The sequence below is a fragment of the Rissa tridactyla genome, chromosome 2, assembly GCF_028500815.1.
Source record: "Rissa tridactyla isolate bRisTri1 chromosome 2, bRisTri1.patW.cur.20221130, whole genome shotgun sequence".
Taxonomy (NCBI): Eukaryota; Metazoa; Chordata; class Aves; order Charadriiformes; family Laridae; genus Rissa; species Rissa tridactyla.
This window is the reverse complement of record NC_071467.1, coordinates 56,285,001-56,312,366: the sequence shown is the minus strand read 5'-3', so window position 1 is coordinate 56,312,366 and position 27,366 is coordinate 56,285,001. Positions and strand designations below refer to the sequence as shown.

General features: G+C 40.0%; 1 protein-coding gene across 6 annotated transcripts in view; it reads left to right on the top strand.

Annotated features, from left to right (window-relative positions):
* Nucleotides 1-27,155, top strand: part of LOC128904939 (uncharacterized PE-PGRS family protein PE_PGRS20-like) — a 48,772-nt gene extending 21,617 nt beyond the window's left edge. For 3 of the 6 annotated variants that reach the window (XR_008464686.1, XR_008464684.1, XR_008464683.1), the window contains 3 exons: nt 4,627-4,682; nt 4,968-5,061; nt 7,155-12,776. Coding sequence is in view for 1 of the 6 variants with exons in the window: in XM_054190020.1 (XP_054045995.1) it covers nt 18,984-19,043; nt 20,410-20,446 (97 nt within the window). In the remaining 5 variants the exon portion in view is untranslated. Of the gene's footprint in view, nt 1-4,626; nt 4,683-4,967; nt 5,062-7,154; nt 12,777-18,983; nt 19,044-20,409; nt 20,534-27,134 lie in introns of those variants that run through there. The other 3 variants (XR_008464685.1, XR_008464682.1, XM_054190020.1) reach the window with 3 other exon arrangements.
* Nucleotides 27,156-27,366: the final 211 nt, after the last annotated feature.

The window sequence follows — 27,366 nt, the reverse complement described above, 5'->3', positions numbered from 1 at the left end:
ATGCACATATTAGAACAATTTAGGATACTACTCTTTCAGATAATTGCATATATACATGCAGGCATGCACGTATCTGTATATATGTGCACATATATATTTGGCAATTGTTACTGCAATTAATGTCCTTTTAATAGAATACTTCATTTGCACAGATCAGGTAGAATGTGGTACTAGCGCGCTAGTTAGGTTGCTGCCTTTTACGTTTGGGTTTACTGTAGTCAGCGGTTGTCTCCCTGCTCCTTATTCTTCATTTCCTCAGTGCTGAGAGTTATTATCAGCATTTGCAATTTAAGGGCTGCTACCGGTATTTGATATTTGCATTGATGTATTTTCACTAATTACTTAGTCACTTATAAACCTCATTTCTGTACTTGCAAACTACCCTGAGATGAATTCTTGAAACACTTAAAAGACTGCCTAAAACAGAGCAAGTATCGTGGTGCAGCGATGTTCAAACAGAGATTACAGATTCTGTTGCTAAGCCAATTTTTTATATCCTGTTGAGAATCTGCCCCAGGCATACAGTCTAAGAATAGCAAAGGAAATGTATGATTAGACTTAGGGACTGTTCCTGTGCAGATAAATTCATACACATTCATTTGTCTACTATAAAACATATAATCATAGTAATTTGTTAATTATATATGTCAATCCAATACACATTCGTCAGTTGGACTTCATAAATGTGTTACTAGACAAGGAGAAAAAAAGCATTTGGAAGCATTTGTAATTTAAACTCAGCCTATTTATCAGATGACAAGACTAAAAAAATAAATTGTAAACAGCGTGGCCTTGAGTGGGAGTCTAGTGTCTGCAGTGACCTGCAGACTTGCCCATGGCTTTGTGCGTTCTGCCTTCCACATGCACTGAGCTCCAGTGACGAAGTCCTGCCCACGCAGGGCCTGGTGCAGCACCACGAAGCGTGTGCATACACCTGCTCAAACCGCCAGTGGTTCCTAAGAGGGTCTTTTGTGGACCGCAATGATTTCAGACAGCTCCTTTTCCAGTGTGACACATCCGTAAGGGAAGCTGCGTCAAGGAGAACGAGACCCCCTGTTTACTCTTTTGACAAGGGTCTGGAAATGCAGCAGACGATGTACTTGTGCCTATGTCTCCAGTGGGGCAGGTGTGCAAGGACGGGTGAGAAATGGTCAGATCACCTCTTTCTGTAACCTCGCACCCTGTCCCCAGCAGCCTCGCAAGCTCTAATTGCATGGGCTAATAAGGGAGAGATAGAGAAGAGTATTGTTTTCCACAAATGTAGGCTAGAGAATTATTCTTGCAATCAAATAATTACTTACTGTGTCGCTGGATTTCTTTATTAGTATGCATTATGCCAAATAATTGCTTTCAGGCTTTTTTTTTAAATGGAAACATACATGCTAGGGATATTTAATGACTGTTACATTTCTCTCCATCTTGAAGTACAAAAATAAACAAATCAACTTTCATTAATCTTCAATCCATTATTCATGTACAAGTGTTCGCTGTATATTTTCTGACATTGAAAAGTAATACTTCCAGCCATAGCAGTACAAATGATATTAACCAACCATACTTGAAAAGACTGGATTTGAATTATTTTATGACACATGCTCTAACATTAAGTAAGACAAATATTAATTTGCAGTGTAGGGACTGTGAATGTTGGCAAGCCATTTGAAGAAATTCTTCCGAAAACAGGTCTTCTGGAGATAACACAAATACTGTTGGAAGGTGTCACAGGCTTTTTATCACATTAAAACACCTCTGACCAGCTCTGTTGCAACTATTAAAAAAAAATAATCTATTAAGATCTTTCTGAAACCTCAGCATTATATATTAGTATGTTCATATTTAACCAGTACAGGGATCTATTTAGGAAGTGTGAGAGCACAGGCAGCAAACAGAAGAGATCGTTTTAAATAATTAAGACCTAAAAACATCAGAAAACAAAACATTCTCAGTTGCAATCTTCACATTGCAACACTGTGCAAAAAACTGGCTTATATACCCTGGAGTGTTTCAGATGAAAAAATGTCGCTATCTTGTGATAGCTGAGATTTAATTAATCAATAATTTATATGTACTACAGAGCAGAATTAGCGTGAAGTGTGCTCTGAGACCCATTTCTGTAAGCAAAGTAGAGAGAAAGCAGGCAATGAACTGCCTGCTCATTTAGCACACTGGCCTGAGATCTGTAAATATTAGAATGGATATTTATTAGCATCATAGAAAGAACTCTTCCAACAAAAGATGACTGTATGGGTAGTGTTGAGGTTGTACATGGAACTACTTCTGCAGAACATTTTCCTTCAGGGAAATAACTGCAGAATGATAGAGACTGGAAAGAAAATGAGAAGGCATATGGAACATGGAAAGAAAACCAACTCGCAATTATTTAGCCACAGCGCTAAGTAACAATTGAGAAGCAAAGTGGAAGTGAACACCAGGGAATACTGTAGCAGGATGAGGCTTACTGGGGTGACAATAGTCCTTACTATACCAGAGAAACCTGAGTTGTGAGGTAGGTGTTATAGCATCTAAAAAGATACTTCTAAAGAAGGGGCATGACACTGCCGTGGGTAACTGACCATATCTTCTATGCTGGTGGAATGTGGTGTAGCTCCACCGAAGGAGAGAGAACTGAACTGATTTTCCTCATCTAAGGATCAGGCTCACTGGTTTGTGAGATATGGGCTTTCACAGTCCATTGTATACAACAAATTTCAATTCTTTTACTGATGATCACTTTGCCTCTACGGCTTGAGTACTAGAGGCGATAAATTTTCATCTCTGTTCTACAGTTTGCTTGACGCAAATGGTAGCAGTACCAGTAAAGGATGGAGAGTGACAATGAAAATAGGCTCAAGCTGTACTGGATACCTAATGCAGATAAAATGCCTGTAACATCGACATCCTTTATACAACACCCACTGAATGAATAAGAGGAAGTTTTACATTATCTGTGGAGACATGAACTCAGGAAAATATTGATATGTGGTTTAGCCAGTTATTTTGGTTTATATCATGAAGTTTGATGCATATTTAAATATAAAAGTAATCTGTGCTTAAATTCAAAGATGACTTCTTGGCATTCCTTCATGATATAGTCTGTTCTATATACAGATGGCATTACAGATTAGCAACACATGATATGTTTTTTTCTTTAGGAAGTACTTCTTTTATGACATGCTGCACTTTATTCAACATGCCTACACATTGCTTATGTTCCTAGATGTTGCTTTAGTGTTACTAAGGTTTAACAAGGAAGTCTATAGAGTAATATGAAACATTCTGGACAATGTGAAACAATATGAAATATATTACACTGATAGAATAATGGGTGATGAAAAACATCTTAATGGTGTTTACTATTTGCACGACGGCAGTTTATACAATTTTACAAGTCCCTTGATTAAATTTGTACTTTCTACAAATGCAGTTTTTTTCAATATGCTGTAGCAGTTTAAATTTCACCTTTATGAAAATGGAAAAGCACCTAAAGTTTAGAAAGAATCCTAATTTAAACTGTCCTTTGTTTCTACTATGCGCATTATTTAGAAATATGTAACAATAACTTAAATTTGCCTATACAGATAGATATTTTACTTTCATCCAAAGATTAAGACCTCTTTTAGAATATGATTAGGAATTATTATTTTTATTTTACAGATACGAAAATGCGAGGCAAATGTGTACTGACCCCCGGTCAGTCACAAGAAGTCACCAAGAGCTGGAAAAGAACACAAGTCCACTGACCTATACCCTGGCATCCTATTCTGTGGACCATGTTTTTCCCCTAGTCTGAGAGAAATTCAGTTCCCAGTGATCAGGCATTCATAGTCCCTGGTTTGCAGCATGGGAAGGGCACTAGGAACAAATTCTTCTCAATTAAACTATTAATAGAGAGGGATGAGGAGCTAAATGCATTCACACACTTAGCATTAGGCACTTAAATGCCCAGGCTAGGAACTTGCACTGCTCCTGTAGTTAACTGACTTTCTCCTGACTATGTACAGAGCCTGAAGAGCTACTTCCTAAGTTAGTCTCCCAAGTCAGGTACCAAAAGCTATAAGGAAGAACAGCTTCCAAATAGTTTACACAATTTAATTTTACCTCTTACATTGCTCCTGTAGTCAGGCTAAACATTAATTTAAGCTTAAGAATGTTTTGATGTGTAAATAAACTGCTGTAAGAGACACTGCTTCTCTCTTCAGCAAGGCTATGAAAGGCTGGTGTGACTTCCATTGGCATCTCCTGACTTTCTCATGTTAATCATCCGTGAAGTTCAAACACCATTCAAAAAAGGGATCAGCATCTTTTTTCAGCAGCTTTGAACTTTCTTTATTCAAAAGGGCAGCTAGAACTATAATTAGGTACAGCTAGTCTTCATTATTTAGCTCATTTATTATTTATGTCTTCCTCCCACAGTGCCTGTGAACCTCACATCTTGTGCTGGCAGCGATGGGAGCCAGAATGTTGCTCTGCTTCCTTTCACAACCTCCAAGTAACACAGCTGTCCCTGTGGCATGGCCCTTGATTCATAAGCTGGGCTTCAGGGTGCTGACCAAATACAACCAGAGGTGTTGCAGCTTCTAGCATCCCAAACAAAAAATTTACCAATGTACTCTCTCCACCTTTCAGGCAAGCAATTAGAGATGAAACCCCTCTGACACAGTTACTACCCTCACTGCAGCGAGGTAATTTTTTTTTTTTTGGTCATTTTGTGAGTTATTGTATTACCAAGTTCTGCAGGTCTTGTGGGCGGTGGGAGAAGAGATAACTGTAATTTTCAATGGAGATAGATGCAGGAAGGACATAGTGGGATGGAGTTTTAGGCTGTTTTCCTTTAAGCTCCTGTTGGTCAGTGTGTTACTACTGTCTTTTTACAGAGATTGTGCATGACCGGAATGGTCACAGCTTTAGTAACAAGTTGCATTGCCTTGTCATACTCGTTCTAAGAACAAGTTTCCTCTTTTCTGCAGTATGCAGCTTCCATCTTTCTGGGATCCCTTCCTCCCTGAATCCTTATCTGTGAAGGACTAGCAGATGGAGAGGCAAGAACTTGAGAACAGCCTGGTGGGTATTGAGTGGGTGAGGTTAAAGTGGAATACAGTAGAATTGCTAAAGTAGATTTGAAATTTCTGCAGAGCTTTTTTTCTTTCTTTTTTTTTTTTCCATTCTAAGGCGAATAAATAAAGGTTTAGACTACAAGTTGCTTTAGAATGAGGGCAGTGCAGAAAAGGAAAACCAGTGACCTACTTAAAAAGAAATGAAAATGCATTAAACCTCTTGGGGTTGAGGTTGCAAAAAAAAGTAGTAACAAAAAAAAGCAACACAATGAATGTGTGCATGAAAGGAGACAACATCTTCATTTCTTCCCTAGAGGCAACAAAATTCTAGCAGGAATGAAATTGACTTCTGGTCAAATTACTGTTATGCAGTTGTTATTATTATGCAGTTTAAAGGGATATTTTTACTTTGCCTAGTGAGACTTTTAGGACACTGTCTTTCTAATGTGTTAGTATCTTGTCTGAAAACAAATACTTCTCACCCTGTCAGGTATCCTAGGGCACAAATAAGTTTCTGCCATCCTTGTCTATTATCCTGTTTATTATAACAGGTATACTATACTTCAGTAACTTTTTTTTTTTTTTACTCTCCCCCCTGCTATTACATTGGCACCATCCTGGATGACCAGAAGCTGTGCTTTTGTTTTCTTTTTTCTTTAATCTTTGATCTCTTCACCTTGGATGGTCCTTCCAGAACCTAATGCTTCTGTTGGCATAGCTCTTGCTATCACCAGGTCATATCAGCCTTTCCCTTGCATCAAAGTGGGTCCCCAGGGCAGCAGTCTGTTTTACCTAATGTAAATCAAAACATGCAGACCTAGTCAGAGCTACCTCCACAGCTCTGTGGATAATAATTATAAGCACAGGAATTACATTTGTCTTACATCTAAAGCTTTGAGAGTAATTAAGTCTGTTGGGAACAGACAAGTTGATTTGATACCTTTGTGGATTATTAGGATCCAGCTGTTCCACACTTTGATACCTGTGGTGAAACAAATTGTTCCTAAGTTGACAGGAGCATCCTGGTGCACAGGTCCTTCTTGCAACAGGAGAGCCTCCCACAGCTGTGTCCCCTGCACACTCACACCTTTCCAGGACCCAGCACCAAGCCTGGCTGCCAACAGCGTGGCTGTGCCAGAGCCTGGGCCAGTTCACCACCAAAGCTGAAACAATGATTCATGATCGCCACACTGGAACAGGAGACAGAGGAGCTGTTTACCAGATCCAAAACCATATACGCCCTTACTCATATGTAACTTGCTATTCCTGCCACCATAGACTCTGAGGTTTCAAATTTCTCATTTGTTTTCCTCTTCTGGCCATATTCCTAAGGACGTAATTTCATCCTCTTTTAGTTCCTGATGCCCACTCATCACACTATCTTTAATAATCTTCGGTCTTCTCCTCACTCTTCTTTGGTTTATCCTCTTCACAGATCCAGGCATGATTTAACCTCTCCCATCTTAATCAAAATAGTGCCCTTGAACTCACCTGCCTTTCCTGTTTATTGCTCATCATCCTTTCTCTTTTCATCTCTCAGCATACGTAGCAGTTTACAACTGCTATCTGGGGTTTCATCAAAAAACCCACTTTAATTTAGCTTCTGCCTTTGTACTTTGCTGACACCTAAGTCTATTATTTATTTTAGTAACTGTCACATTCTTTTCTCTCTCCCGAGTAAATGTCCTAGTGATTTCAATCTTTCCCTATTCATATTCACCATTCAGAACATTACCGCAAATACTGTTTCCCCAAATTTGTTGAAAGTTCTGACTATTCTTTATTCTCCAAAAGCTTGTTTTCACTTTCAAGGCCTCCCCCTCCTGATAAAGTTGCCTTAGTAACATTTTTTATTTCTTGTATTCAATCCCCATAATTATTTTGATTCAATTGTACAACAGCTATTTCTGTGTCAAAAACTGAGTGACAACAGGAACTACGGGACCAACAAACACACCAGGTATCATCTTGCAGCATAGACCCTGCCTGACAAAATCCACGGTCCAATCCACACTGCACAGCTAACTGACACTCCTCAAGGGTAAACAAGGGCATACATTGGCTCTACTTGATCAACAGAAATGCCTGTTTCCACTGCAGGTGCTGTTGTACAGAAGAATGCTCTCTCCATCCTGGACGTTGTCCTCATACAGAGTGACAAGAGATTGCTTGGCTTGGAATTGCCAGCTCATGTTTGGCATGAATTCAGCCATCTGGCCTGCAAGATGGTGAGCTATGCACCAAAAACAAACACGTGGGAGCTCCTGGGCAGGCGCACGTGCAGGTCTGGTGCCATCAAGACGGCAGTTCTATGGAAAATCTCCTTTCTATTACACTATGATGCTAATCTGCATTGCCCACTTGTTTCATGCTTTCCCTGGGCTGCCCACTGGGGAGAAATTTCTTATATGTATGAATATCTAAAATAACCTTTCAATTCCTTGTTAAAGTTCTTCTTTGCTTTGATATCTAAAAAACCCATGACAACAGTTAAAAGTGCTGGAACTGATACTAGTCATGCTGATGAATAATGTTATGTCATTTCCTTGTGCTTCCCCATCTGTCCCATAAGTACTTCTGTCCTCTCCTGTTTAATGCTTTGATTTAACCTCCTGGAGACAAGGATAGGATGTAAGAGAGGCTTTACTCAGAGGAACTGTTCCAGTGACAAAACTAATTCTAACCTGGATCCTTGCAGAAAAAGAGCTATATTGGAAATTACTGTAAAAGCTTGAGTGGAAGAGTGATGTAAGGGAAAAGGGAACCAAATCCCAGTTCCTATTGCAGATTCATTCTTCTCTCTCACGGTTTCTCATCGATTTGTGATGTGGATGATTCTAAACTGACAAATGTAAGATTTATAATCTCAAAATCTGCTCAGATCAGTAGATGTTCAGCGTTTAGAATGCTGTCTTTCCTATTTTGGATGATCTAACTGTAATTGGTGTTAAGTTATTCCTATTTACTCTGGAAATACAAAATGTGTTACTTTGTTCTTAATCTGCATAGACTGAAACCATCTGCTGTGGTTCACAGTTGAAGAACAAGAGATTATAAATTCTGTCTAGTATTTATATCTAGCCCCCATTACACAAGTAATCCTTACTGCTACCAAGTTGTAAGTCAGAGAAGTGTACAACTATAATCTTACATTTAAGCACATGAATAACGCATTCTCTTTTTGAAAAAGAAACAACATTTAAATACAAATTTATCTTTTGCTTCTACCTGATGATGAGAATGCAGCTTTTAGTGGCTCAGGTAGAGGAATGGAGGCTGTTCTCAGGTGACTCTAACTCCATGCTGAGTAAAAGGTGATTTGACAAAAGAAGGAAAATCATGCTGTACTCAGTTGCGGGATCAGCTACTTTGCCTCCAGAATGACAGGAAGCAAGGGACAGCAGGGACAGTTTTGCAGCGAGAAGACCTATTTGTGAAATATATTTTGTTTGCATTGTACCCAGATATACTACAAGCCTGCTTGAGTTAAAGCAGAAACATGAGGCATCCTGTTTGCCTTGCACCCAGAGATACCACAAGAACAGTTTGATTTAGGGTAGGAAGTGAAATATTGTGTAATATCTGTTTGCTTGGCATAGTTGCACAAAAATAGTAGAGCTAAGATAACTGTACAGTCTGCAAAAACTTGAAGGAATCAGATGGCCAGCATGCAGTCTGCAAACAGGTAGTGCCCACCTGAAGAGGCTGGACTGGGGCAGAGCACGGAAGAGTGTAAAATCTGTCTGACAAGCCAGAACAGACTATTTCTGACCTAGGGAAAGAGGAGGTAAAGCTTTGGACCAGACTGGTCTTGATCCACAGGAAAGCTGTATATAAATGAATGAGACATAGTGGAGCTTGGGGAAGGGAGAATATGCCCCCTTTGGTTGTGGCTTCCCCTGCCAGAGAGCCCTCAAACTCAGCCACCACAGCTGTGGTGGCTAAGAATCATCACATGATGTAGCCATCAGGAGCTGCAATGCAGCATCAGTCTCGCAGTATTGCAGACATAAGGCTTCATGTTTAGGTCTCTATGCTTAATTAATACTTGATTCTTGCTTGTTAACAGACGGATTGCCTAAAAGCTGAGCATAAATAGACCCCTGCTTGAATTATTGACTGGCTTATCATCTCAAAACTCTCCCATTATGGTGGTTCCCAGGTCCCAGCTGTAACACTTGTCAAAAAGCAGTTTCTGCTACCCAGAGCAGTTTACCAGGCTTTGCAGGGCCTGAATGGAAACTCGTGCCGGGAGAAGTAATACCACACAGAAGCTGAGGAGAGGAACAGGCTATCTGTGAATCCAATGGAACAGGTCTCCTGTGCATGTAGACAGTGGAGTACTTTTAATCCATGCATTAGACACTGAGTATTCTCATGGTGTTTGGATATTGAATGTTTATAGATAGAATTGTATCCTGCACTTCATCCATGCCTGCTGTCTGTCATGCTCTGGTAATCAAAATACTGATTCAGTCTTGGTCTTAAATCCAGCTAAATTACACCAGAGGTGAATTTGGTCCCGTCTGATTGGTAAGTAGATTTTGCTTCTGTCCTAAATAAACTAGAGAAAGAAATAAGAGCAGGAAGGCTAAATGTGTTAGAGCAGATTTGAATCCTTATTTAGCCTTTTTTCCATGATGCAAGTCTTCAGCTCACTATCTACCCTTATGTCTCCTAGAACATATTTTGAATGATGATGCTGCACTCTTTCTGGAACTGTTTACTCAATTTATTTGTTATATTTGCGCAACATTTTACAAACAAGATAGGTCAAATTTTTTCCTGTTGACATAGTTCAACAGGCTTCACTTAGGTTCGGCTAGAAGGAATTTGGTCCAGCTAGTTTTGTTTACAGATTAGTTCAAAATTAGGAAATGCTTTTAAACTCCAGGTCTGCACCTAGCTTTCTGGCTGACCTTAGGACTGGAAAATGCCCAGACCCGAGTTTTGCTTGTGAAAAATGCCACTTATGAATAATTGTAGGAAACTTCTAGCTCATTATATTGAGATTTTTATTGTCTTTTCTGTATAAAATCTTTCAACCATCAATCTTTAGACTGTTTTCCAAGGCAAAGTTCTTTTCCCCATCCTTTTAAGAGAGCAATTTTCCCCATAATTACCCTGGTCTGACTTCTAGAGGAAGCAATACACTAAGATCTAAACTGTTGAAAGGAGGAACCACAGACCTTGATGGACTTAATCTACAGTCAATTTAAAGAAACTGAACCTTTTGCTGTGTTTAAAGATACGACGTGTATTTTGTGTCATAGAAAAGGTTTTAGCAGAGGATGATATGAGGCAGTGTTGTGACCCCCGAGTGTCCCAGAGAAATTTAAACAGCCTAAGTTACAGGCAGAGCCCCTCAGTCACAGACACCCGCAGAACTGGGTAGGTGTAAAACTATCTTAACATCTAAAGATCTCGTAGGATGATTCAAGCACAGCCCAGAATCTCACCTCGGCGCTTTATATCACTGTACTTCCCATATGTCATGATGAATATAACACTTCCTCAATCTGGAAAAGCCTGAGAGAACGAGCTTTATCCTCACAGTATTTTTATGCCTGGATAAACATTATGCTAGTTTGGTTCTAAAGGTCTTAGTCTTTATAGCTGAGCCTTACAGCTGCTGTAATCTCCTGACTTTAGAGAAGATATGAAATGTAATTTCAGGTCCTTTTATCATATACGGTGCCAGTAGCATATGTAAGTCTGGTTAGGCAGCCCTCCTATCTGATTCAAAAGCGTAAAACTTCTCGCCTTGCGTGTACTACTGCAGCATCATACTTGCATCCAGCAATACTCTTGGTTCAAAATAAACAAAAGAGAGATACCTTTTCAAGCAATGCATACTTACATGTGGAACTTAGGGCCATGCAGAGTGATCAATGCCAAACCGTATGCATGTTGAGAAAATGCAAATAAGACAAATACATTAAAAAAAACCAAAACAAAACCAAATTAACACCGAAGGCTATTAAGCACAAATATCATCTCTGGGCTGGCAAGTGCCTCAGCTTCAGGCTGTTAGGAGCAGGAAGAATTTGCCATCAGTATTTGTTTGCCCTATTGCAATGTGCCCCATGCTCTACTATTGGCCACTGCTGGACTGAATGGATCTTCAGTGTGACCTCCTGCAACCATTTCCATGTTCATATACGATGTTTTTTAACATACAAGTGCAAAACAGAGGCCTATGCTGATACCACATTTTAAGAGGCAAAATCATAAACACTAAGTCCCAGTGAGGATTTTTTCAGATGTTCAGTTTACTTCAAACAACTCAAGAGGGAAAATTTTTAAAGCCTTAAGGTTAGTGTTTGTTAAAAGACTAGGTTTAAGTCCTGAAGAATGTGCATATGCTTGAAAGGTTGACATTTGTGAGACTGCACTATTATCTGTTAACAGATATTATTCTTCTTACAAGCCTTGCCTTTCTTTGTCTCTTTATGGTGAACACTGTATTTAAAACAAGGTTTAATCAACAACTACATTAGAGCTTCTCTGCAAAGGTTTGGCTGATCAATTTAGTCTGACTTGTTATCACGAAACAAAAGGATGAAGTAAAGAGCAGGCTTTAATCTAAGAGATGAACAGTCACTCTGAGCAAACTGCTAATTTCTCTTAGAGGCAGTATCTTGCTTTGTCGCAGCTTCTGTCTCCATCCAGTGATTCTTTTGCATTGCAACAAAAGAAGTGCAGTGCTGCACCTGTGAATTTTAAAGGCCAACTTGATAGAAAACATACAGCTAAAATTCAGAATATTCCGGGGAATATGCTCAACTATGCCGGTCGCATCCTCTAACCTCTCAGATAAGCACGGCTGGTTCCACTGCCGGTACAAGACAGGGCAGCACCACTCCACAGTCTTGTTATTTAGTGCCACCCAGTGGACGTTTGTGTCCATCGCTCGGGTCTGCGGGCTGCTGGGCAAGACGCCACATTCAGACAAGATCTGAGCTGGTGCTTTCGCTGAAACCGTCTTCGGCATTAGTTTAACTGGAGCTATGTGTACCTACAGTGGGGAACGAGCACCCGCTTTACTTAGCTATGAGGTAACAACTTCTCCAACTACTGCTGTTTCCTAAGTAAATATGAGCCATTACGCTTCAGAGGTGTAGAGAAAGAACCAGCCCTATATAAATACCTATAGAATCAAAATATACTAGGTTGATAGAGCCGACTTCAGTGATATTTGGGTAGTTGCATTTTTCATGAGATGGGCAATCAGGTGGCAGGCACCACCAGGTTTGTTATATGAGCATGCAAATTTTTACCAAAAAACCCGCAAAGGGTCCATCAACATGAATTTGAGAAGACTACTCACAGTAAGTGTATGAATTATGCCCCACCATCCTAAATTATTCTAATTTCATGCTATTCTATTATGTATGTGCTGTTTATATTATAGGAAGAAAATTCAGTTTCTATAAACTTGTAAATGTCCTAGTTAAACAATGGAGGGCTACTTATTTTAATCTGAACTACATTAAATAGAGTCTCTGGCAGCTGGTACTATGCAAAAATTCTGTTTGCATTAATCTGTGATTTTCTTCAGTGATTTCTACTTTTGGGTTCATCATGGCATTGGATAAACCCATTTTAAACTATTGGTAATAAGGTATTTCCACTTTAACTATGGTAGCATAAAGTCTCTAGACATGTATCAGAGATATTATTTGTATGTTCTTATTAAATAAAACATGGTGGAGTAGATAATTCTGTTGTGTAGTATGCCATTTATTGTATACATGTATGTTTTCATTTGATAGCTACTAAGTTAACTACTACAAAGAATTTAAGTTTTGAGCTGTGGGGAGTTAGGTCTTTTCCTTCTCAAGAATATATCACCAAAGCACGAAACTTAACAAAACAAAAACTTGTGAACAATGCTGGTGTTCTGAAGAAGGCACATCAACTCCAAAACTCCCAAAGCATTTTAAATGTCAGAAGGGAGACATTGTTTTAGCACCCAATCAGTAAACGGCAGCGGGCTCTTCGGCTTGGGGAGGCGCACTGAGAAGGGCCTCCTTCCAGCTGGTTGAGACTGTCCATTGCTCTGCTTTTCAGAAAGACTGGTAAAAGGTGGGAACATGTACCTGCAGTAGACAACGTGGAGTATTTCCAAGCTACAGAAGCGTAAGACAGGAGGAGAATAGAGACTAGGGTGATAACGTGCTGATAAAATTATCCTCTGATGACAATATGCAAGATAAAATGGAGCAAGCACCAGATATTCTTCACCTGATACTGTGGCTCCCTTCTTTGTCAGAATAATTTGCATTATTTTGAATGAAAAATGTTAGAAAAGACTACTGTAAAAATTAAGGGTTATTCACACGGATTAAATTTAGCCAGGGAAATTAACCTCCTTTTGCTCATCCTACAGCCAACGAGATAACTTTTTCTACAATCCAGAACAGCTGAAATGTTGTGTAAAGGAACTGACTATAAAAGAAGCTCTGGGAAATTAGTGTCCTAGGAAAGAGCTAGGTATATCACTGACTATTATGACCAAACTTCATAACTTTAAAGAAAAATGTGTGCACATTGCTCTGACCCTGCAGAGTTCTGGCAAGAGATTTTATGCTCTGGAAGAACTTTGAGCAAAGCGTAAGCTGGTATATAAACCTGCCCACTTAAGGAAGTGCTGTGCTTCAAATATATGCCTATTTGCAAAGCATATTCTTTTCCTCTTGCTGCCTTGTGACCAGGAGGATAATTCACAGCAGTTCTTTGAGAAAAGCGTGCACTTCTTTACTCTGCTCTGCCAACAATAATGTCTGGCTGAGAATTTATGGGACAATTCCACTTTAGCTGGAGGGTCCCTGCAATAAATGCTGCCTGAAGCAATCCAACATACCTTTGGTGATTCGGGGCGCGCAATGACACCACAATGTTTTGGGCCCACAGATGATGTTCGGGTGTCTTACCATCAAAATGATAAGTAGTTTCCCAAATATGGAGCCAACTTCTCCCACTTGAACGAGGCCAAAAGGAGATAGCATATCAGTAGATATATTATTCATATTTATATTAATTGATATGCTCAAATCTTTCCAGGAAACTGAGGCCTATAATTTGATACAAAACATACTTATGTTTTCACCCTTAGTGACAACATCTTTCATGCAAATAACAGATATCAAAACATTCAGCTGCAAGCACAGCTTTGGGATTTGCACATGTAAGCACAGATGTACGCATAGGGAGCTCCACTTATTGAAAATGTGGCCTGGTTAATGCTTTGGTTCATATGGGAGGAAGAATTAAGAGGCACCAATTTGCATGTAAAATTCTAGGGATGTGCAGCTCCACATAATAAAATTTTGAAACAAACTAAATAATAGGAACATATTGCCATCAGTTTTAAGTCCCCTATTACCAGAAGATCGCCTAGACATTTTCTTTATCATTGTAACATGCTAATGACTCCCATAACATCTGAAAGCGTTCATAAGACTTCAGACCACTTAATAATTTATAAATGTTCTTTTCTACATGGTTTTTATGTTTTCAAACCTGAAGTGTTGTCGGAAGACTTTAAAACCTGGCCAGGTGAGGACCTCAACATTAGGTCTTCGTAGCTTGCTTTTCCTCCTATTCTGTAGGTAAGCAAATGGCTGCATACCATTAGAGGCTGAGTACTGAGCTCCAGCACTGCTTTTACTTGCCAGGCTCATGAAACTCTGTTTCCCTGCTACCACAATCCTTTGTCATGCTTACTCCAAGGAATAACAGTCATTGACAGGCCAAGATCTCTACATAGATGTTGGGTACCTGATTTTTCCAAAGTACCTTGAGGTTGTCACCCAAGAAGTGGAACTCAACTCATTTCTTCGGTGCTGTGTCCTGACTGTCCTTGGAATCCCAGAATCATAGAATGGTTTGGGTTGGGAGGGATGTTAAAGATCATCCAGTTCCAACCCCCCTGCCATGGGCAGGGACACCTCCCACTAGACCTGGTTGCTTGAAGCCCCATCCAGCCTGGCATTGAACACTTCCAGGGATGGGGCATCCACATCTTCCCTGGGCAACCTGTTCCAGTGCCTCACCACCCTCACAATAAAGAATTCTTCCTAGTATCTAATGTAAATCTCTCTTCTTTCAGTTTAAAACTGTTACCCCTCATCCTATCACTACACTCCCTCATAAGGAATCCCTCCCCATCTTTCCTGTAGGTCCCCTTTAAGTACTGGAAGGCTGCTAGAAGGTCTCCGCGGAGCCTTCTCTTCTCCAGGCTGAACAGCCCCAACTCTCTCAGCCTGTCTTCATAGCAGAGGTGTTCCAGCCCTCTCATCATCTTTGCGACCCTCCACTGGACCCATTCCCACAGGTCCATCTCCTTCCTGTGCTGAGGACTCCAGAGCTGGACACAGTACTCCAGGTGGGGTCTCACGAGAGCGGAGTAGAGGGTAGAATCCCCTCCTTCTCTACCTGCTGGCCAAGCATACGCCTCTGATGAAGTACTGCCTGTGTATCCCACTGCCCACTGAAAACTGACTTTTCTTAAGACAAATGGAAATGTTTAAATCTCCTTTTCTGTCTTCACAGTCCTTAGAGATTCCTAAAAATCTCCCAGCAAAGCTAAGTGATTTATTTTCAGAACTTGACAGTCCTCTTATTTATATATATGTGTGAGGACACTCCTGGATGTGTAAGAAATCTTAATATAAACAAATCTTCATCCCCAAAATGGCAGTGAAGAATACTGCCTAAGTCAGCACTCATTTTTCTAAGCTAACCTTCAGAAGGCAGTAGTTTGTGAATAGCAATTTCTCATCTCCCTTGCTATGCTCCAATTTACTCCTCCGGAAAGACATTTTAAGTAAATTTACCAAAGGCAAATGTAATGATGATGATATATTAAAAGCTCCCGAGCTGGTTAATCTTTAGAGGCAATGGAAATTTATTGAAAGCAATAGAACAGCCTGTGCTAGCCTCCGGTCACGAAATATAAAGGTGTTTATTTTTAAAAACCTGAGTGAGGATTGAGCTTCACAGTCTGTTTTCCACAGTATTGCACTGAGGTCAAGAAACCTTTGGTGCTAGACAGGGAAAACGCAGCAGCCCAGTGCTTCCTGAACACCAACAGGGTCTCGGAACTGAAACACAAATCCCTAATAAGGTGAGATAGGGGGTAACTGTTCCTCTGAGATGCCTGTGTTCAGGACTGTCGTGATAACACACGTAGATGCAACACCCACTGTCAAGCCATCTCATTCTGTGGGATACCATGAGATACAGCAGCTTACGTGGTAGTGAGTTTGTGTTTTACACACATTTTTATTAATGAGGGAGAAAGAACCTCTAACGCAGAACTGAAGAGCCTATTTAAAGATGTTTTTCTCTGGGGAAGTTTTATCATCTTTATTGGTTTAATTATATCACTGAGAGTATGTTAATTTTAGTCCCCTTGTGAACCTCTATGTGATTTTAAGCTTGTTTTGATTTTGGCTTAAAGTGCTTTTGAAGAGACATATGTTAAACTGAAAAGACATTCCAAATCTTGAGAGAAACTACCTCCAGAAGCTGTTGCACTGTCTTAGTAGTAGCAGTGTAACTATATTCCTACAGCTGTATGGATAATTTCCCTTCACAGGCAAGTTTCTGCTTTGTAGCAGAGACTCTATATCCAAAAATACTCCCATTTTATTTCCCTAGGGTAGCAGTGGTCGGAAGCTCTGCTATGACTTGTGAGCCAGTTACGCGGCAGGGAGGGAGAGGAATGTTGATCCAGCACTTAGTAGATAGTTATGTTGACTATATAACTAATTTCACTAACGGCAATTTCACTAATGGAACATAAATCTTCACTAATGGATTCCCACAAGAAACATTTTAATAGGCAGCAGCTCTTTCGTAATACACCATTTCTGACTGTGAACAACTGCAAATTACAGAGAGGCTGGAAAATACTCTAAACCACCTGATTCTTTTTCAACTGGAAGATACCGAACCCCAATCACTGTACATAAAAAGATCTGAAAAGAGATGAAAATGTAATCTACCTTTAGATAGATAGTCACCAGAGTGACAGAAGTGGCCTGAGAGAAGGAAGAGTCAAGTTTAGAGCAGCAAGGCTGTAGATAAATAGAGAAAATATGGTATTACTTGGGAAGGTACTACCAGTTGAGAAATGAAAAGATGTAAACCAGCAGCTGTACTCAATACATTTAAAGGATTAAAAACCGATATCTATTCTTCATATTGTTGTAGTAGTATTTGTTCATGAAAAGTGGTAACTGCAATTGCTGTAAAGACCGAGCATATGAAAAAGATCAGTATTTGAAAAAGATAATTACTGCTTTAAGAAGTGTGAAAAAAAATTGAGCATCTGAAGTGTGATATTGCAAAAATTAGTTTAATGCCAGAAAAGGCAGAAATTTAAAATATCTCATCTAAAAACTTTCAAGCGTTACAATTTCTAAGCAGAGAGGCAATCTCCTAAACCAAATCTCTGCAAAGCCCAGGAAGAAAAGAACAGAAGTATCAGAAGTATATGTCTGGCAACAAGCTTATTTTACTGCCCATAGTTTGTGACTGAGGATGCAATATATACATATTAATCTATAAAATAAGATGCAGAAATGTGTACATGTTTATTTATACATCCAGTGATACTTTAGAATATAACAATAGCAACATCAAGACAATATTACTACTGAAATACCCAACTTCACTCACAGCTTTGGTACTGACATATGTAAATACAGACACGTACATGGAGCTCTATCTTCTGAAAATCTGGTGTTGACAAAATTCTTGGGCAGGTGGGAGGAAAGAGCACAGAAGCCTCAGTCTGCAAGTAAAATCCTAGGGAAATACAGCCCCCGATAACATAAACATGGACCATACTGCAGACGACTGTACTTGCAAAAATTACAGCTGTTTGCTATCACAACAGGGAGTTTAACAGTGGTGGTTTCAAATTCAAACAATCCAGAGATTTTGTTGCTATGGCAGCATCAGCCCTCCACTGCGGAAGTCCAAATACATGTGACCATTCAAAGTCCTTTCACGTGTGCCCACTTTATTTCATAATAAAACCTTGGAGAGCCAGCGTTTTAACCATGCTAACACAACCACTGCGTTGAGTAAAGTTGAGGGTATCGCTTTTAGGAATTACATTTCACAGCATTTAGCTTGATGACAAGAACCATGACTCATAACACTGAAGAATGTTTTCATGGCTAATAATAGGCTGCAATTAATATTTTTCTTGAAAAACAGTTTCTACTATTACATAAGTCTGCAGCTGATGATCTCAGGGACTATACGATATTTTTATTTCAGTCAAAACCGGGTTTTATTTATACTTAGGCGAGTCCTACTACTAGAAGGGCACCTTGCATCTTCAGTGTTTTCATCCTCACTGTCCCTAGCAGGCAGGATGTGAATTAAAAGCGCTTTTAAACCTGTGGATCTTGCTTGCCAACACTTGAAATATTTCTGCAAAGCGTGGCATTGATACTTGTGACATACATGTACGTATGTTGGCTCAGCCAAGAAAAATAGCCCTTCTCTTTTTTCAGCTTGCCACACTATTAACCTGTTTCATGCAACAAGGAATTCACAGATGGAGATTGAGAGAGATTTTTGCATGGTCATGAAGGCCTGCGAGCAGGAAAATTGTTCCCTGGTTTCTCAGTTTCCCATTTAGTGCCGGAAGACAAGGCTGCTCTGTTCGAAGACTGCAGCTGGGTGCTGCTGTGCTGTCCTTCCACTTGACAAGGAAACCAGCGGAGCTACATCACTTTCCCGTCATGCTGAATTCCCTGCAACCTCAGCAAGCCGTCTGCGGCCAGTTCCTTTGTTTTGCTCGGTGGACTGAATGAGTTACCACTGCGAGCTCTAGGCTTTCCTCTACTCACCCTGAGTACAAAAACAGAGGGCTTCTGCATGAAAACATCTCCCTTTTGACAGGTTTCTCAAGATATCATCCGAGATACGAGAGCTTTGGCCGGAGGCAAAGCATTGCACAAGGTGGGTGAAGAGACTTTCAAAATAACGCATAGAAAATTCTGCGAGGAGATCTCTTAAGCTCAGAGACTCCTGCGTATGGTTTTCTCTGAATAAGGACCACAGGGTAGCAATAAATAATTTGTACGTACTTACAAGTGCCCTGGAAGCATCTCTTAATTCCTCAGTCAATAAGTCACCATATCCTTTACTTTTAGAATGAGATTTTAGTATACATGTTTGCGTTGTATTTTTTTCTCCCTTTTTATAATGAATTTTATTGCCAGGGCTTGGCAGGTTTTTGCAAATGCAGCGATGAAGACGTTGGCACCTCAGTACGCTCACGTTAAGACTGCACCACACTGCATTCCTGCCAGTTTCCATAAGAGAAAAATCACATTTACCTTCAGGTTCTGGTGGAAAGGATGGCTTGCAACCCTCCCTCCAAAACTAGAATTACTCAAGCCAAAGGGAAAGGAAATCTCCATATGCAGCCTTTATTGAATTATTGCTCTGGAGATAGTATTTTTCTATCAAATACAAGTTCTGAGATCTAAGGAAAAGGGAAGTAAGTGAAAGTGGAAGAAGAACTGACAGATGACTGAAAATAATTGCTTGGGAAGTGTCTATTTGAAACTTTTTTCCAGAAATGAAGCATCGAGTATCTTACTGGTTAATTCATTATTTATATCCTTAAATCTAGTCATTTATTTAAATGAATACAAACACCGAGACAGTTGCAACCAGAGAACTGAAGGCCTTTTTATACATTAAAATAAAAGCAGATGCTTTTATTTTAAGTCTTTAAAAGAACTACAGAGTTTTTTCTGAGGATCTGACTTTTGTACCAAGCAGATCTGTAGAAACTATAAAAGAGAATAAAAATCAGTCAGTGGGTGAAGTGTAAATATAGGGGGATATAGGGGAGATATAGGGGGATAAATAAAGATATAGGGGGGTAGAGATATACCCTAGAGATATAGGGGGGATATATATCTCTCTCTCTATATATATCTCTATATATAGATCTCTATATAGATCTATATATATAGATCTCTATATATAGAGATATAGGGGGATAAATAAAGATATCTATAAATAAAGATATAGGGGAGAAATCAGCACAGATTTCTTTTTATTTGCAAGTTTATTACAGTCTTTAGAATAAGTCAATGAGCAGTTGATTACAGTTGTTCATACATATGGATTTTCAACAATCTTTAGAAAAGATTCCTTACCAAAGGCAGGTAAAACTGTCATGACCTAAGACAGATCATCTCTTAGGGATTAATATTGTGTTAAAAAATGGCAAACAAATGCTAAGAGTTAGTGTTCAGTTTTCACAAATGTATTTCGCATTTCATTAAATTCTTGCCATTCATTTTGAAAGGGTTGCACGGTTGTACGTGAGCTGGGAATGGTGCTGAGAAGAACGGCAACATTCATCCGCAAAATGGAACAAGTTCCACAGAAAAAGAGTAAGTAATCTAGAGCCCTTCAACTTGGAAAACAAACTGTGGGAGGGAAGGAGGGGAAGTGATACATTTTAAAATACCATGCGTGGTATAGAGAAGGTGATTAAGGAGTGGCTGTTCATTATTTCTCACAGTATGAGAGCTACAGAATACTCAGTGAAATTGTTTGGTATCAGGTTTAAGGGCATACAAAAGCAAGTTCTTTTTCCATAGGGTGCATGATTAAATCATTAAACTCAATGCCATTGAATCCAAAGTATAAGGGTGTTCAAAAAGGATTTAGAAACACTCATTGGAGACCCTCTTTCTCATAACATCCTAAATCAGATGGTTGCAAAATGTAGCAGGTAATTGTTGACTTTGAAGACATTGTAAGTTGAGGATTTTACCTCTGACATTTATGTCCCAGTAGTCAGTCATTTTGATCTAAATGTGACATATTAATCCTGTAATTGTTTCCCAAGGAGATCTTTTAAGTGTTGTAGGTGAAAAACAACTGCAGTAAGACACTGTCACCTTAGTGAACACCTGTAAGTGAGCAGACTCTGCTCAACTGCATTGCTTGGGAAATGTGAACGCCATTATGGACATTATGAGTCATTATTTGTGTTTTCTTGCTGTGAATAAACAAATATATGCCTTTTGCGCAGCTCAATTCTGCAAAGACATCTTTCCACGCAACGACCTATGAGGTGTGGGATGGATTCCTGCTTTTGGTTTGTTGTGTGCATGAAACACTACATACCATCCTAATCTTCTTTGGAAGAGAAGACTAGCTCATTCCTCACTCCTTTGGTTAACTAAGAAATGATGCCAGGAAGTTTTAAAGTCAGTCTCTATGGTGTCTTTTTTAGGCAGATTAGCAACAGTTGTGTTTTAGAGACTCATTGCAGATGTTTTTATATTGCTAGAGAGGAAAATGGAGTGCAAAATATCACTCTGAAAGGCTGAAGCTAGCAATGTGCGTGAAAAGAAATACAGGCTTCTTCCTTCCACTCTGGCTCTGCACTCTTTTCTTCACCAATCCAGTCCAGAAAGATAGTTTTGCAGTTTATTAATCTGCAAGAACGATTGGTTCCCAATGTGGAAAAAAGGCTGCCGGTTCGAAGGCATTTAGATTCCTGATGCATCCAGCTGAGCTGCTAATGCCATGAATCACCTGCAGTATACAGTGCTGGGCTCAGCATCGCTTTGTGTTCAGCCCTATCAGCCTGCTGACGTTTGGTCCCTCGCGCAAACCCACAGGGTACTGGTATCATCTTCTATGGGCAACACTCCCTCCTGTGAAGTGGATCACGTCTAAATAAATCCAAATGCACCATCTGGCATTTGAGTTAGCAGCAGGTATTGGCTTCCTCTGAGGAGAAAGAATTCAGCATAAAAACAGCAAACGCTTTCCTTGTTTGGGGGTAAAACTGAGGGAAGTCCACAGATTTGTTAAGGCTTAATGACTAGATTAGCTTTGGCAAATGAAAGCAAAAGAGAACAATGCTTAGACCGTGATTAATTTATCATGTGCAGCATATACATTAGGACTCCAGGATGATCTTTTCACAGAGTATTTTTCTGATATGTATGTGAAAAACAGACAGCTCGCTGTTTTCCACCTGAACTCAACGTTTCTTACTCTTCTCCCTACTTTTTGGTTCAGTCTGGCTTTCCTACCTTGCAGCACCATGGTTTACTCTTTCCCATCTCAAACACCTATTTTTGACTTTATTTGTTTCTCCAGTCCCTTCTCCATCTTCATTCACCTCACTAAAAGTGATTCCACATTCTAGATCTTATTCATTATTTTCAATCTCATTTCCAGCTCCTGGCTTACAGAGGTTTTGTCCAGCCCACTGCCTGCCTTCTTCCAAGTCGCATCTCAGAACCAGTGCTCCTTCATTTTCCTCAGCCTGGTCTAGGGAGGTAGACTAAATTTCTTAATGGTTGGGACGTACACATGTATAGGGAAGGGAGAAAGAAGGAAACATCCACATTCAGCCTGTGGAGCCTGCTCCCAGGACCAGTCACCATGCCGCTGGATGCAGCCACAACCTCCTGAAGTGAGTCTGAACGAGACACCTGAATACCCCAAGGTCCTGGCCTGGTGTGATTTGTTGAAGGTCATAGAGGGAGTCTGTGGTAAGGAACTGCGGCCTGGTTAGGTATGAATTTTAACCGCTGGGACAATTTTCAGCTGACTGTCACACTCTACAATTGTTTAGCTTATAAGATGGAGAAAATCCACAGCAAGAGGCTGATGGTCTGGAGAACCACTTCAGTAGCCCTTTTAATTTTTCTTCTGCTCATATAACTGTAAGTGGTATCAATAAATGAGGAATCCTTTGTAAAGGCTGATAACCTACCTGCTTTAAAAAGCTTTGAAATACTGAGATGAATAACTGACACTTGGGGAAAGGGAGGGAGAGTGATTTTATTTTGCTTTGTAAATCAGAGTAAATGTAGACCTTATTGAAGAGTAGCTAATGGAGAACATCAATCTGTTGTTTTTAGTCACTTCTTAGGCTGTCATTGACATTTCGAAGCTCCTACGTAACACTGTTGATTATAACAACTACTAATTAAATCTGGATTTTTTTTCGGAAAGCCATCAGCCTTTTTTTTTAAATGCATTCAAGAGCTCATCACTCCGTAAAGATGTTTTATTCTTCCCAAACATATGCGGACACAAGCAGAAATATCCTGAGTTCTCTGGAGAAGAGGTGGCCATACTCATCTATCACCTGCAACCCAGAAAGAGAGAAGCCTGCCTTCTGCACTGTTTGAAGCAAGGACAGAATGGGTCCCTGAGAGACTACCAAATGTAGTTGTAAGCTACAGCTGTAAGAGTTTATGGTTCTGCAGCCTGAATAACCATCATCACAACATGAGACAGGACTGGGAATGAGAGAGCTGGCAGAGGAAGAAGAGGGCAGGTGTTGTCCTTGTTTGGGGGTAAAAATGGGATCCCAATCCTCCCCCGCCAACCCCTTCACTGCTTTTCTGCTCAACGGGTTTTAAACGTTGAACACGTATTTGATGTAGTTGTTAGGGCTGAGAAATAAGCAAAAGGGGTTGAACAAGCACGCCCGTCCTGTGACTTCTTAGCTTAATTCACCTAGAAGTTTTTACAGCAAAATTCCTTAGGTTTTCATTTTGAATAAAGGTAACTCAGATGAGATCTTTACCCTTGGGCTGCAGATTACAATTCAGGCTGCCAGCATGTACGGAACATAAGAACTGATTACTCCTTCTGCCTGGACAGTTAAGACTAATGTGCAAGGCAAGAGCTGAAGTGCCATCCCAAAGCAAGGCTAGGAGCTGCAATAGTTCCTTCCCCTTGAGTTCTTAACCCACAGGGTAGATGCCCAGCTAGTCTCTTGGTCAAGGTCATGGTGATCTCAGACGAGATGTCTGATGGGCCACCTGTTTCTTCTGCTACGATTGTAAAAGACTCCACCAAATGACAGAGGTGTAAAACGCATATATGTGAGAGGAAAAGTTAGGAGGTAAGCGTGCAAAACAAAAAGGAAGTGTTTTGGCTCACCTTGGAAATGGGTACAGGGATATCATTGTGACCAAGGGGCTGAACAAATGAGTTGCTTCCCTGGCTCTTACAGCTGATTTTCCTAATGCATTTGAAAATAATTCTCTTTGACCTGTGGTGCACAGTTCTCACAGGACTGACACAGAACTCAGTGCTGCCCCCAGATCTTCTTCATCACCTTTTGCTTCCTTTGCTGCTGTATTCAGAAATTAGTTTGGAAGTTACCTGAGCAGGAATCCCGGGCTCAGAAACATCCAGCATGCTTTCTGAGCCCCTTGACGCTTAAGTAAAATACCCAATATCCTCGACTTGACTTGAACCTGCTGTTATCAAGAAACAACCCTGCTTATGGTAATATAAAGGTGAAGAGATGAACTGAGCGTAATGAATGAAATCTCGCTCTCAGTTTCATCTGTGTGACCTCATTTGCCTCACTGAAAAAGCATAAATGTACCTTAGCATCAAACTTGTCTCACTGTGAGGAAAGAAGAGGAGCAGGAATGCTAAAGGCCATTGTGGGTTAATGAAGTCCTGGAGAGAAGGGTGATGGATGGCTATTCACTCTATAGCTTGCTGTGCTGACAGAAGGCTACAATCGTTTTTTTAAGCTAGTCTACACCTCCTCCTTCAATACGCGTGATATGATAGGGGTGTTAGCCATACTCTGATACCTTACACGCTGAAGCCTTGAAGGAATTTAGTCAAAGGAACATCTTTGTTTTCAGTTCTTGATTTGACTTGAGCTTGATCTCTGCATAAAGACCTTATCTGATTTTTCATGGATGCTTCCTTCCAACTTTCTAGGAGGCATCCATGAAAAACCAGGTAGCAGGCATCAACCTCCCTTGTTTTGAATGCCCTGTTGGGCTTTTGTGACATGTCACAAAAATGTGGCAGACATCACTACATGCAGCTATGTTCCACGTGTGGAAGTGATCACACGCTACTTTGCCATTACGTCTCAGCTTTCAGATCACTTTTTCATTTTAAAAGCAGTTCTGAGTGAAGAACTTAGTGCCTACTAATAGTCACATTTATTAATCGTCGGTCACATTCCTGTACTTTGAAATCCTTTGTCTACTGAGACAAAGCAGTACAAGTCAAATGTCCACAACTGCTCTGTCAATTGCTTTTTCCCTGGAGCTAGACGGACACCCTTCGGAAATCAGAAAATAGTTTATTTCCAGGCCCTTTGGATTCTTGGTCTGTTTACTGAAATCATAAGGAGCCCACCTACTGGGTTTTATAATAATTTTGTCTTGTTTACAATGTCTCTACTAAAATTTATCATCTGCCATTTGTACTGCATCACAGCAAAAAGGTAGAAATTAGGAAATCATACAAGAAAGTAAGAGAAAAGGAAAATATAATCAAAGATCCCAATCCACTGCCAACTAAAATCAGTAAGCATTTTCTCTTGATACAGTATCATAGAATCATAGACCAGTTTGGGTTGGAAGGGACCTTTAAAGATCATGCGGTCCAACCACTCTGCAATGAGCAGGGGCATCACCCACTAGATCATGTTGCTCAAAGCCCCATCCGACCTGACCTGGAACATTTCGAGGGATGGCACAGCCACAACATCTCTGGGCAACCTGTTCCAATGTTTTGCTACCCTCATCGTAAAAAATGTATTCCTTATGTCCAATCTAAACCTACCCTCTTTCAGTGTAAAACATTGTCCCCTGTCACTACAGGCCTTGGGAAAAAGTGGGCCCTGTCCTCAAGCCTGTCAGAGTCCCTCTGGATGGCATCCCTTCTGTCAAGTGTATGAACGTCACCACTCTTGGTGTCATCTGCAGACTTGCTGAGAGTGCAATCAATCCCACTGTCTATGTCACTCACGAAGATATTAAATAGTATTGGTCCCAGTACAGACTCTTGAGGAACACCACTGATTACTGGTTTCCACTTGGACATTGAGCCACTGACTTTAACTCTTTGGATGCAGCCATCCAGCCAGTTCCTTATCCATCTAACAGACCATTCCTCAGACGCATTTATCTCCAAGTTAGTGGTACTTTTTAAATTTGGTATTTCTTCCCAATTCAGATATGCTTCTGAATGAATAATGAAAAGTCTTTATAGCTTTCAGATAGCAGGAGCTTCAAACCAAAACTGTAATTTTTTCTTACCCAGAATATAATAATTTTCTGAGTTTGTTTTACCATTTTCTGAGTATGTTTAAAACAAATATTCTATCAAAATCTATGATCTGTTGGAAATTGTGAAGGTAGCTCCTTTTACTTTTCATATCTGGTAACTACATTATACCGTCTTAAAAAGTGAAATGACAGAAAAGAAGATAACAAAGTCTTAAGTAGTGATGGTATAAAATATTTTATTCAGCATTTTTTTCACTGTCTTATTCCTGTGGTTTTTAAAAAAGATCTCCAGCTGAAAGCTGGTCAAAATCAAGTGTGTCAAATGAAGCAATACTGAAGAAATTTTAACATGTGTTTGCTTGACCAGCTGGGAATAAAGCCAGGTGCTTACTATAAAAATATGGACATCAAAATATATCATGCCTTTAAAAAACAATCAAGAGGCTTGTTAGTCTCATCATTTGGCAGGAGGGAGAAATATAAAGAGAGAATTGAAAACAGATTAGGTCACGTGAGAGAGGACAATCTTGAGAAAATATGGCCCGTTGTGTCTTTTTTCTGCCCTTATTTCACTGAAAGGTTATGGCTGTAATCTAAGCCAAGAAAAGCAAAAAAATAATGTAACTACTGAGCATAATTTTTCCATTTAAAACCCAGCTTCATTGGAGGGAACACCTCAAAATCAAAATACAGTTTTCAGAGTCTGTGCCCAGGGATGAATAGGCTAGGCAGTAACGCTATGGTGACCTTTCTTCTGCTAGCATGAGATGGTCCTTATAGTGTACCCCCAGGTGCACTAATTTCACCTTAAGCATCTCAGGCAACGGGCTTTCACCATACTCTGAACACTTTAAAAGACTGTATTGTTGATTTATACTTCTTGTGTGATAAAGATTGATATTTTTTCCTTCTACACCGTTTAAAGCTTTCTTCTCCAGTGTGTTTTTAAGCACTTTCCAAACAGCTCTTCTTTCCTTGTTATTTTTATCCTTTCTAGATGAGACTATCAAAAACTTTCAAACTTGGCTTATGGCTGATCTTACCAGAGTCAATAGCTAAAGCACTCGGTGTTACAGCTTTTCGTCTGTTGAAGTCAGTAGATGTGACTACTTGCCTGACAGGTGCTATGGAAAATCGGCACTATCCTTTTTGGGTTCAACTTTGTGTGGAAATTTACAATCGCTCGCATTTATGGCAACTGCAGCAGCAAAAAAGAAGCTCGTACTTGG